The sequence below is a fragment of the Artemia sp. Qi Xiang Cuo genome, chromosome 6 (assembly GCF_049724085.1).
Source record: "Artemia sp. Qi Xiang Cuo chromosome 6, ASM4972408v1, whole genome shotgun sequence".
Lineage (NCBI taxonomy): Eukaryota > Metazoa > Arthropoda > Branchiopoda > Anostraca > Artemiidae > Artemia > Artemia sp. Qi Xiang Cuo.
Window position 1 is genome coordinate 33,725,059 of NC_142799.1, and position 13,238 is coordinate 33,738,296.

The following is a 13,238-nucleotide window of genomic DNA, read 5'->3' on the forward strand; positions in this document are numbered from 1 at the left end:
AAACATTTAAAGAAGCTAATTTGATTCAAAATTAAAAGTTCTAGTGTCCTTTCTAAGAGTAAAAATAGATTGGAGGGCAATCAGTCCGTCTCTCAAACCGATTTATTTCCCAGACACATCTAGTCAAAATTTTGAGACAACTATTTTGTTCAGCATAGTAGAACAGTCCAGCAACTATGTCTTTAGAAATATTGGGCATGTGAAACCCCACAATGCTGCCGAACTATGGATTCTTATTTTTAAAAAAAACCGAAAAGATCTATAAAAAAAAAATTCATGAAAATGACTTTGTCAATAAAAAACAAACAGAAAGTCATCTAAAAAAAAACTTTTTCCACAAAACAAGCTTTTCAAAGAAAAGTAAAGAGCTCCATTAAGCCAAAATGGACAGAAAGTAAGTCAAGTAATCATCCAAGTGTAAAACTACCACAAATCACTATCAATAAATAAATGAAACTCAAAATGAACAGAAATTAGAATAAATAGCGGAGTCAAACTCGAAACAAGCAAAAATTAACATTAGTAGGGCTGATATCCCCCATGCCTTCTCAAGACCAGAACATAATTTACGCTTTACTGAAAACAAAATATGTTTAAATGTTTTCACTTTTTTTACTTAAATAAGTAAAAAACTTTTTTACTCACTTTTTTTTTCAGTAAAGCCTAAGTTATGGTCTGGCTTGAGATGGCATGGGGGTTGTTATCCCTAGTAATGTTAATTTTTGCTCGTTTTGAGTTTGACAGTTCATATTTGAGTTTCATTTAATTGTTGATAATGATTTGTAGTAGTTTCATGCTTGGACGATTATTTGACTTTATTTCTGACCATTTTTGGCTTATTAGAGCTCTTTACTATTTCTTGAAAACTAATTCGGTGGAAAGTTTTTTTAACTTAATACAAATATATAATACCGTCGTTCAGCCAGGAAGGGAGCAGGCACCCCCCTTGCCTCCCCCTCATGGGCGCCCATGTCAGTCACCTTTCTGTGATGCATATCTGGTAGTCTCTTTGATAATCAAATCAGGAATATCGTCATCGAAGAAATGCCAGAAGATTTCATGCTCAGAGATATTTATCTACTGAGCAGATTTATTGGGGACACTCTCATGAAGGGATTGGCAATGTATAAGTTGTTGTTTTTTCCACTGGGGTTTGATTGGCTTGACTTTTAGGAATAGTCCGAGCTTTTTTCTTGGGAGTCAGACTAATAATGGGCAGGTCGTCACTATCGGGCTCAGGAACAGCAAGTGGCGCATGAATCTCTATCGTGCTCGCAACATCACGTGGAAAACTTTGGGATACAGGTACTGCAGCTTCTGCGGCCTCATCGTTTCCCTCCTCTTTGTCACTCACTTCAGCCACGTCAGGAGGGATTATAATCAAGTCAGCTGGGTCCTCGTCGTTGGCAGACACCTCTTCTAGTGCGGCAACAGCTTCCTCAAGGTTTCGAAATTGTTTGGATCTCACCTGTAAAGAAAAATGTGTTTTTTTTAGCTCGTAACTACCAATACCCGTTTCTGTCCCCTGTTCCCAATTGGGAAAACTTTCATAAAAACCCTGTTAAATAGAATATCTCATTGCACACTGACAAATAGCTTTCCATAACTCTACTCCCTAATGAACTGGCTTTGCCAAGGACTTTAGTTTAAACAGTATTAGTTGAAACTAGCCAAGCCATAGCTTACAAGTAGCCTGATCAAGTTTCGGAGTATTTCAAGTTCTAGGAAAATCAAGAAAATTCTGAATGGAAAAATTTAATCATATTTTTTAGACACTATTGTTAACTATAGAACACTCCTGGGCGTCTCAGCTACAAAACAATGAGCTCAAAAATATAAGTCAAACTGTTCCCAATTGGAAACAATGGGCGCTAATGGGTTAAAAAACACCTGTAAAATGCTTTCTTACATAATTCAATGTTTGTTTTTCAGGTCTGAAAACAAAAATGATTGGTGGACTTTTCGTTTACAATCACAAAGGGGAAGTACTAATATCACGAGTCTACCGTGATGATATTGGAAGGAATGCTGTTGATGCCTTTAGAGTCAATGTCATCCATGCACGTCAGCAAGTTAGATCTCCAGTCACCAATATAGCCAGAACGTCTTTCTTCCATATTAAGGTGAAATATTTCTTTATTTTTCTTTTCCATCACTATCTTGCTACCAGGATCAAAATCATTATTCTAGAGATTATAAATAGTTCATGGACAAGAAAAAAATGTTGGTAATACTGGAAAAGTAAAAATAAGTTTACCATGCCTTTTTGTCTTGGATAAAGAATGAGTCAGCTAAAGGAAACTGTAGCTATCATTATACAAAATACAGCTTGTTAATCACCACAAAGGTCCATTACTTCCTCACCAAAAAAAGAAGAAAAGTAATAATAATATATCATAATAACTGCTGGGCTATTGGTGTCCCCTGGAGTGCGTTATTTTGAGATAGGGCTTGCCTATTTCTTCTCTCCCTTCTTGTAGAGAAACATTCCTTGGTAGTTTCATGGTTTCCACCATTATTTTCCCCATCCCAAGAACCCCACCCACCAGCTTGAGACATTCTTCCCTCAAAAAAGAGAGGAGAGTCAGCCACTACTTGCTAGCCATCAGCAGCAAGCATCACCACATAGTCAGAACCAATACTAGCAAAGATAACTTCTTTCTCCAGCCTTGAATTGCTCATCAAGGGATCTCATATTATGCCATGGTTGACACTTGGTATCTCCAAGGGGATTGACCCTCCCCTGCCCTTGGATATGACTGAAGCAGCCATTGTTGGCTTCAATTCTTCCAATCTTGGACAGATTGAATTATCCTACAAAAAGAGTAAAAAAAAAGGTGGTGCTTAAGGCTGGAGTTTCAAAAGGGTATTGAAACTCCAGCCTCCCATCCAAAGTTTTTTTTTTGTTATAACCCTAGGGGGAAAGTATATAATTGACGTGTTGCCCTTTAAGTCAATAGTATTACGTTGACTATAATGAAGCTATTGCTAAATCAACTGCAGTTTCATTATATTTATTTATTCAGTTAAAACTGGCTTTATTCCAACTTTTCCTTGCCATGCGAAATAATACGTACACGATGAGGAGTTAAGCCTAGCAGAATATTGGTCAGTTTCATTAATGTGGGTAAGTTCTACAAAGAATTCATTGTCCTTTTTAATCAAAATTTTGTCTTTTATTTGTAAATCAAGCAAAAAAGATTATAAGGTCACGGGGAGAATATGAATACAATCTTGATCAGAGGGAAGGAAATTTGGTGGTAAAGCTTTGTTTTGGTTTCCCTGCTGCCATTGCAGTGGGCTACAGATGTGTTTTCAAATGCTTGTTTGGATTTACTCTACATGGACACAAGGGATCTAAGCATTCAAAGTTTGAAACTGTAATCCTTTTTTGCGTCAGTTCGATTTTGGGTATATTGGCATGTACTTGTAAGTGCTCACAAATATGTTTCTCATTTAGCTACCCAAAGTGTACAGTAGAGTGAAAATACATGATCCAAGGTTTCAAATGTTTGTTTTGCCGTACTAACCTTTTTACCCTATTAGATTCAGTGTCAAACTTTTATTTTCCGTATATTGCACAAGATAAACTTGGATTTTGTCTTTTTAGCGTGCAAATATTTGGGTGGCAGCTGTGACTAAGCAGAATGTAAATGCAGCTATGGTATTTGAATTTTTATTAAAGATTGTTGATGTAATGCAGTCCTATTTTGGGAAGATTTCCGAGGAAAACATTAAGAACAATTTTGTTCTCATCTACGAACTTCTAGATGGTGAGTACTAAGCTTACAGAATTGATTAACAGCATATTTAAAAATAAAATAGTTCAAGTTTTTATAAAGAGCACGAAAGTAAAAGAAGTAACTAGACCTTCAGTGGTCTCCACGACTAGGACCCTAGATTTTATCTAGATTTTATTTCCTATAAAGTTAAATTGAATTTTTTTTTTTTTTTTTTTTCATATTTCTGAATAGTTGGGTTTAACAGCGTTTTACAACTTGCATACCATTGTGGAATCCTTTCAGTTAATTACACCTCTGCTCTCAGAGCCCCTTGGATTGTCACAGAACTGTGACCTATGGGGCACTGTTTCAGAGCAAAGCAATTAGCATTGGCTGTTAAAGCAGTCTTGAACCCTAAAGATGCAAAAAATTCGAGTTGCTCATTTCAACTGAATATAATTGAGATCCAATTGGCCATTCTCATAGATGTAGATGACAAGAATATAGCCCTCTGCTCAAAGAGTTAAAATCAAGCATGTACGTCCGGTTGACCATATTTTGTTTAACGAATAAAAGGAAATTTGATATCTCCTCCCTCTTTCCATATAGGTCATATCTGAAACAGGATAACCACGAATCTCGCTCTTAATCCCAGCCAAGTTTGCTCGAGATCCAATTACCCCTTCTGCTAGGTTTCCTAGTGACAGAATTTGAAGGTCTTTTGCATAAGAAGGTCGCATCAGATCCTGATTAAAAAAAAACATAACTAGTTCATTATTTCTCATTATGTTTTGTTGAGATCAATTACTATTCTGGTAGGTACCTTGGTGACTATTATTAAAACACCAAAACTTCTTAATGATCTAATTGGGTATAAACTCTTAAATCACCCAAGTGCAACACTCACTCCCACGAAGTTTGGAGAGATACCAAGAACCAAGAAACTGTTCTGGCAGATCTGTAGAAAACTAGAATTTCCTCCTCCCCCAAAAGACAGGATGTGTATGGACCAGCGAGGACACTTCGTCCCCTGAGAGCGGTTTTGTCGTAACTAAGGTTTTCAAAATTCCGAGAAAAATTACTTTGAAAACTTCACCTTAGCTGGAAATTAAACGGTACAACCGATTTTCTTACATAAAAAAAAAGAGAAAAATAACAAGGAAGGTCTCCCCAATATGAGATGGAAAAGGTAAAGTTGTCATTGTCGAAACTTGAAATGAAATACAGATACGACAATCGGCCCTTAACGAAACGGGAGTAAACTTAGATGCGATAAAATGGTGTGGGCTGCCTATTCTTTTCACCATGAAGATACGACAAACGAGTTCTGATGCAGCAATACTATTTGGAAAAGTATAAAAATTACAAAAAACGTCAGAAACGTTTATTTTTTGTTGAGTTTCTTTGCCGGCCGCCGTTTCGCTTCAGTTGAATCCTCCTCTGGACAATGATCTCGCGTAGACGGAGAGGCTTCCAAACGTTCAGCATCCCCCTTGGCCTTGTAGTACTGTTCAATCTTGGTTTCAAAATACTCCTTGTCTTGGTTGGGGATGAACTTCAAGAGATACTTGACATCTTTGATTTTCGCCTCAGGTAGATCAATCTTTTTGCCACAAAGTTTGGGTAAAACAAGACATTCAACAACACGGACGGCCGAAGTGTTGGGACACTTTTAATCGAATTACATTCTTGTGATATAGTAGACATTTGAAAGTCTCCAGAGAAGGAAGTTTTGAACCAAACTCTCTTAGTGTTATCCTGACGGAACTCAAGTCGTTTTACCTTTGAATACGGTACCAACGAGTACTTGTACAGCTTTGCTGGCTTTTGAAAGTCAAAGAACTTTGACTGGGTCATTTGCAGGACATTAAAAGGCTGTATCCTTCTTACTTTCAGTAACTTCCTCACTAGATCTAGTGGGGAAAACTAATCAAGATGCTTTAGCCCCCTCTCAATAGTGCTATGTACAGCATCAACCTCCTGTGTACTCGAGTGACCTGGTTCACAATACTTCATAACCACTTGTTCTAAGCGCGAAAATTTTCTTAGAACATCTTGGATGGCGAAGCTTAAAATTGAGTTTTGGTTCTGGGACACGCAGGAGTCCGATCAAGTAATTAACTGGCAGATAACAGGGTAAGTATCAAGGACTTTTTCCAGTATGGCCACTAGTCCACTTGCTATTTCGTTTGCTCCACGTCCAGCCTTAAACTCGGACCAACTACAACAGTACACCTCATTGATTTTCTCTCCAGTCCTTCTCTGGAATGAAAGAATTGCCGTGAGGTTGAATGTAGTTATCTTCCTTTTATAGAAAAATGAAGAAACATTACCCCGGGGCAGCGGTAAAACATTCTCCAGATCAAAACAAAGTAGAGGAATAGATAGGTTTGACCTGTCCACTTCACGTTCAATCTTGGTCTCAATTTTACTTTTCACATGAGCCTCATGCTTGTCTTTTACTTCCTGATCCATTTCAATTTGGTTTTCTTCACTTACACGTTTTTCCTCGCATACATCACATCGATCTGTTTTCGGGATATGAAATGACAAATTAAACTGCGTGTTGAAGATCTCACGATACTTGAACTCACTAACATCATTTCTTGCTAGTTCTCTGCAGTATTCGTGATACAGTTGATACATTTTGCGAATGTTTAGATTTGCCTCAAAGAATTTTCTGGTAGACTTGGCTCGAGTATAATGCGATTCAACGCACGGGAAAGATTCAATATGCTTTTTCACAAGCTGAATGTCCTCGTGACTAGTTTTGTTTCGAGGTACCTGTACTGCCTTTGGATTTGGCACTCCTGTTGTAGCAAAATTTGAATGTGCGTAGTAAACTCTTCTCTCTGAAATATCAAGAGTAGCCAAATAAAATGTCTTGCAAATCTGGACTGTTTTTGTGTTAACAATAAAATAATATCACAGTGTGCAACTCCTGTGCGTCTCTGCTTTCTTCTTGGTTTTAGTCTTGGTTGGAACGGTCTTTGTTGTTTTCAAGTAAAACATTTTCTTCATATCCCTACTTAGTCTCCAGAAATCATCAAAAATCTTTTGTCTCTCTCCAGAGGCAATAGCCTGACTGCAATTATAATGACAATCCTTATTACAAACAACATCCTTCACTTTTTTCTCTTTCCCATGAGTTTTGTGGTTGTTAGGATTCATATATACAGTACCAGAGTTTACTGCTGCCTTGATCTTTGTCTTAACCCAGTTCTTCCTATCTGAAATTCGTTTTCTGGTCTTTTTACGTGAAATAGGATATTCCACTGTATTGCTTTGACTATTTAGATCTGGCTCGGTTGTTTCTTGTACAGGTTCAGCATTATTGGGAATCTCGAGGTGCTCCTGATTTTCTGCTGCCACTGAACCTGTTATGGCACTTGAACAAGAACCACAGCCAACACTGACATTAACCTCTGAAAAGAGATCATAATCCACATTTTCTTGAAGAGCCTCAGCTACTTCCTGATCAGATTCTCGGAATTTAGTTCTGAAAGGCTGCTTGCATCTAGTTCAGGTCAATTGAAGGGATCATTGCCTTTTTCTGAATCAGAAGATAAATCTTCATTGCTAGAAAAAACAAACAAAAACTATAGCTTAAGTCTTGAGTACAACAGTCAAAAAAGTTCAAGGAGGCACACTTGTTCCTCTTTAAAGAGGCGACCCACCCCAATGTTAAGCAATTTCCGGTCATAGCGGTCGCAGAGAGACGGTGGTGATCGCATTTTGTAGCCTAAGCTCAAACTAAGAAAAATGCAAAATTTCACCCCCCCCTCTGGCTTTATATTTATGGGGGAAAGTGGGCAGGAAGTTTCGACCCTCCCACGACAGCCCCCTTTAACGTTGTCTGATCGGGATGAAATATAGAGGATACGCTTTCCTAGGGCCTGGGAGATTATCCTCAAATTGTCAGCTCAATCCGATCACTCAATCCTGTTTTTACCAAATATAGCCACTTGTTCATCAAGTTATTTTTTTTTATCTGACACGCCTACAGGCCACAGTTGGCAACGGATCCGAGTGAATGAGGATCCATTCGAAGCGGAATTGGACCTGTTAGGGCCTTTTGATATTTTCAGACCGAAAAAATTATCCCCCGAATTTACATTTACGAAAAACCTCGTTTTCCCATAAGAGCCCATGTTAATTTTTGAAATTCCTAAAAGCATAGTATTTCATTATTAAATTAGATCAAAATAGTCCTCTTAACCTGACAAGACCGACTGCAACCTTTCAGTTGTACTTCCTAATCCCTGTATGTTTTAAAGTTCGAACTTGTGACTCAGCCTCTTTAACTCTTTAGAAAACGCGTAGTTTTTTTTTCAAATAATACTACACAGGGGCCTTCCAATCTATGGGGGGAAATCTTGACAAAGAGGGAGGGTGTGTACAGAAATATTCCGGTACTTTTTAAACACATCTTTCGATCTTTTTCAAAGCTTACAGATTCTATCTCATAAAATCCCTAAAACAGTATTAAAAGTGGAGTTTATAGTCCGTCTAGGGGAGGGGGGGATCTTCAGAATATTGTAATTGCAACACACAGTAAAGGAGAAGCACTCAAAGATCATTTCTGTAGTTAGATGTTGTCAAGCTCTTATAGGCTGTGTGTGGGTCAGATCAATTAAATCTTTAAGGATGTGTCGCATTTTGGCAGCGGAAGCTACAGGAAGATCTAGAGTTGTAAATTGCTTAACAGACAGGCTGCTGCATTACAAGGAAACACTACCAAAATATGACCATAGCCAAGATTTATTCTGACCACTGATATGCACCAAAAATCATAACAAATCAGGTAGCCTATTAAATAGGCTACCTGATTTGTAGCCTATTTAATATTTTGTTCCAAGAGTATATCAAATTTTAATATACTCTTGGAACAAAATATTAGTCAATTCCACAAAAACGAGGTACCTGTATTCCTGCAAATATTGTGCAGCTTGTGCGGATGTAAGCAATGTCCGTTTGGGTCTCATTGTGAAACTTTAACCAAATCTTTTCTTCTTCAAAAGTATACGTTGACGGAGTTACGACAAAAATGCCCGTGTAATTTTCCCATATGAGGTACGACAAAACCGCTCTTAACAAAACGGCAAAATGTGAGATACGATAAACGAAAAATCTAAAATTAGGCACTTCTAGCTGAGCTACAATAAAATGGTCGACGAAATCGGATAGAGCAAAAAATTTCACGTTAGATGGCAGGCCTAACTCCACTTCCCGAAAAAGTCGCAGATACGACAAAACCGCTCTCACGGGACGAACTTGCTCTTGCTTCCTGTTTTTTCTAATTTTCTTGTTGCCTAACATCACCTCTTCATTCTCATTTATTCAAAAAATGTTATGACTTTGTCTCCTTAATATCAAATATCAAAGATGATTCTGGCACCCTCATAACCTATACACATTCATTTATTTCGCTAATATTTTTATGTAGGATGCTCAAATCATCTACAAGAAAATCTATCAAATTAATTCATATAAACAGAGATGCAACAAAACCCTGCTTTGAACTCCACACCCAACCTACTAGTAACCTTTCTTCCTAACTTAACTACTACTACTACTACTAACAACTCACCGCAGCACCAAGCCACCTGAGGCCAACACGGCTACGCACGCTCCTCCTCCACCCCGATCTATTCAAAGCCTCCCTCTTTACACCCGCCCACGAAGTTCCCGTTTCCTTTAAATCTTTCTTTATGACGTCCTCCCACCCCAGACGGGGACGACCTGCTTTCAGTTTAGCCCTAGATGGTTGGCCGAAAAGAACAATCTTCGGCAATCTGTCATCCTTCATCAGAACAACATGCCCTAACCACCTCAACATTTCTTTCATTATAGAACTAGAAAGAGTTATTAAACCACATATTTCGTATAGCATATTGTTTGAAATATGGTCAGTCAGCCGGGTACCCAGAACAATCCTTAAGCAATTTCTCTTGAAAACATCTAGCAAATCTTCATCCGCTTTTCTGAACGTCCATGCTTCACAGCCATATTTTACCACTGTCATAACTGTAGCTTCTAAGATTCTATTCTTGGTTTGCAGACTTATCTTCCTATTCTTCCAGACTTTTTTTAACTGTGAAAAAACACCCTGAGCCTTGGCTATTCTATTTTGAACATCTTCACTGCTCCCACCATCTTTACTAATAATACTACCAAGGTAAGTGAAACTGCCCACCTGATCAATCTTTTCATTACCCAACGTCACCTTTTCATCTTCACTTATTCCTAGCCTTAGTGACTTGGTCTTCCTAACATTAATTTTCAAACCAATACTAGCACCCTGAACTCGCAAAGCCTCTAAAACTTCATTCATTTTGCTCACACTTTCATCTAGGATGCTTAAATCCTCAGCATAATCCAAGTCCAGGAGACTTTTTCCTCCCCATTTGATTCCGTGGTCTCCCATTGCCTTTCCTGTGCTCCTTAAAACAAAGTCCATCAAAATAATCCATATAAAGGGGGATAGAACACAATCCTGCTTAACTCCTGATTTAATACAAAACCAGCTGCTAACCTCATTTCCTACCTTAACCGCAGCAGTGTTATTCTCGTACATAGCACTAATCACTTTAATGTATTTGTCTGGTATACCATACAAGGATAAAACCTTTACTAAAGCTCATCTATCAACAGAATCAAACGCTTGCTCATAATCTATAAAACTGAGGACCAAAGATGTTTTAAAACTTAGGAACTTATCAATTATTAGCCTAAGAGTGAAAATTTGGTCGACACATCCTCTACCTTTTCTAAAACCGCACTGCTCTTCTATTAAAACTTTGTCTACGGCATCTCTCAGTCTAAAAATTACCATATCACTAAGCAATATACTAACTATAGGGACCAGACTGATACCTTGATAATTACCACGCTCGATCTTATCAACTTTATCATACAATAGCTTAACTTAGATTTTCCTAAATACATTACATACTTCCCCTTTATGGAAAATCCTATTCATAATCTCCAATAACTTATTTCTAACCTAAGAGCCACCATATTTAAGAAACTCATTTACTACCCTATCAGCACCTGGAGCCTTATTATTCTTTAATCCTTTTAGTACTGTTTCTAATTCCTCCTCACAAAACAAATCTTCCTTCACATCCAAGGTATCACAAACTTTTTCATTTTCCTCTATATTTTTTCCTGCAACTCTATCTCGGTTAAGCAAATTCTCAAAATGTTCGGCCCATCTCGCTTAGCTTTTGTCTTATCGCTAATTGCCACCCCATTCCTATCTTTAACTGGGACAAGTCCGGATTGACTACTACCTCTCAATTTGTTAACGTGCCAGTACAATATTTTACTATTATGCCGTCTAGCTGCATCTTCTAAATCCTCGGCAATTTTATCCATGGCCTCCACTTCACACCTCCTTAGTTCATATTTCAATGCTTTCTCCACTTTCTTTACATTTCTTTTGTTTTCATGTGATCTATCACTCAGATAATTATTGTACAAGTCCTTTCTCCTTTCTATTAAACTTAAAGCTTTTTCACTAATATTCTTAGCTGCAGTTCTAGCTTTCTTCCCTAATACACCTTCAGCAACTTCACAAATTATTTTTCTAAAATTATTCCAACCATCTTCCACATTATCAAATTTTAAACTCTCAAGTTTAGTATTCAACTGTTCCTGGAAAGTTTCTCTCAAATTCTCATCCTGGAGTCTACTAACATCATAACTTCCCGGGAGGTAATTACCCTTCCGATATTTCAGCTTTAAATTAACCCTTGACACTACTAGATGGTGATCTTTACTTTTAACATCAAAAACAGCACTCCTATATACCCTAGTATCTTGTATTGATCCTGCCAGTCTTCGATTTACTATAACATAATCAATAAGGTTTGCTGTCTTACCATCACGTGAATACCATGTTAGCTTATGAGCCATTTTATGACCAAACACCGTATTGGTTATAACTAGATTGTTATACCTACAAAATTGCAAAAGTCTGTATCCATTACTGTTTTCTTTTCCTACACCAAATTTACCTAAGCTGGGATACCATCTATCCTTATTTCTACCAACCTGGGCGTTAAAATCTCCCATCAATAACATCATATTTCTACCTGGGACCTTGTCTATTTGCTCCTGTAACTGTAAGTAGAATTCATCTGAGTCACTAGTATCTCCATCAGTCGGTTCTACAGGGGCGTATACTACTATAACTGATACCTTGAACTTTATAGTCATAAAATTAGCAATTAATATTCTATTATTAATACCTTCCCATCCTAAACAAGACTTACCAGCTTCCTTATTCATCATGAGCCCTACTCCCTGTCTATGTAACCCGTCCTTCCTGCCTGAGTAAACAAATTCTATATCACCTAATTTCATGCTTCCTACCCCTGGGATATGAGTTTCTGAAACTCCTAATAGATCTAGTTCGAATCGTCTGAATTCGTCAGTCAAAATGTCGATACGATAGTCATTTTTTAATGTCGTAACATTCCAAGTTCCAATTTTCATGTTCTTTAAATCATTGAAATTATTTTCGCCTCAGGAAAAGCAATGATCCCGGATACCAGTGCAGGACGGAGATCACACATCTTCTCAAGTCTACACCGAAGTGCTTAAGCCGGCTTAGAACCGGACAGCAAGAAGTCCCTGGGACCTCCATGACTGGAGGCTTTTTGCAATCCTGGGCCAATCTTGGTCACAACATGGTTTTCAGCGCTTGGCGATGCTCTTCTATCAACAAGAGTCGAAATCCTGCACAGACAATCTCAAGCCTATTACCTCTGACTCATTATATATTCATGCCTACAAATATTATGCTACTACGGGGAGGCAACCCGTAATAGATAGATTAGCTAGGAAGAGGTTTTTCAGCCCAAAGACGCCCATTAAAACATACCAATCCCAAAAGAATTGTCCATTAGTCACAATCCCGTGCGAATGCTGTGTCGTTTACTAGGCTATAATTTCCTCGAGGGGCGCCACTCCTCAAGTGAGAATAGAGTTGACCGCAAGGTCCAAAGTTTTGGACGTACCCTAAAAAGGTCGAGGCAGCCCTTTACAGAGGCTGTAGTCCATAGATCTTGATCTTCCGCCCTGTCGCGGTTGTTCTCCTATAGAGGATCCTCCCGTGATGGTGTTCTGCATCACCATGCAATTTAACCCATTGCTGGGAGAAGGTTTGCAACTCTTGGAACTTGTGGATAAACCAGTGGGCCCGTTTGAGTGTACCGTTGAGTGGCCTTCTTCCTCCTCCGCCTGTATTTATGACCCCGGGCAAGGGTGCCTCAGATTCTATTACGGACCCCCAGGGACAAGGTCCCCCCTTGGTCCATGCCTCTTATGGAGGTACCCTACATATCTGTAGAGTGTTCCCCTATCGCTACCTGGGAACATACTGAATGGCCTGGGGGAGGCCAGATAAACGGATCACTTGTTTTGCAAAGGCACTAACTCAGTGACATATTTAACCTACTACTTATAAATATACATAACTCACTGACTAGGCCTATATAAGTTATATAC

General features: G+C 38.3%; 1 protein-coding gene across 1 annotated transcript in view; it reads left to right on the forward strand.

The window, feature by feature from the left end:
• AP-2mu (adaptor protein complex 2, mu subunit) overlaps nt 1-13,238 on the forward strand; it is a 53,199-nt gene that overhangs the window by 11,128 nt on the left and 28,833 nt on the right. Inside the window, exons 2-3 of the mRNA XM_089090671.1 lie at nt 1,933-2,123; nt 3,611-3,773. Of these exons, the coding sequence (XP_088946797.1) occupies nt 1,947-2,123; nt 3,611-3,773 (340 nt within the window). The 5' untranslated portion in view covers nt 1,933-1,946. The remainder of the gene's footprint in view (nt 1-1,932; nt 2,124-3,610; nt 3,774-13,238) is intronic.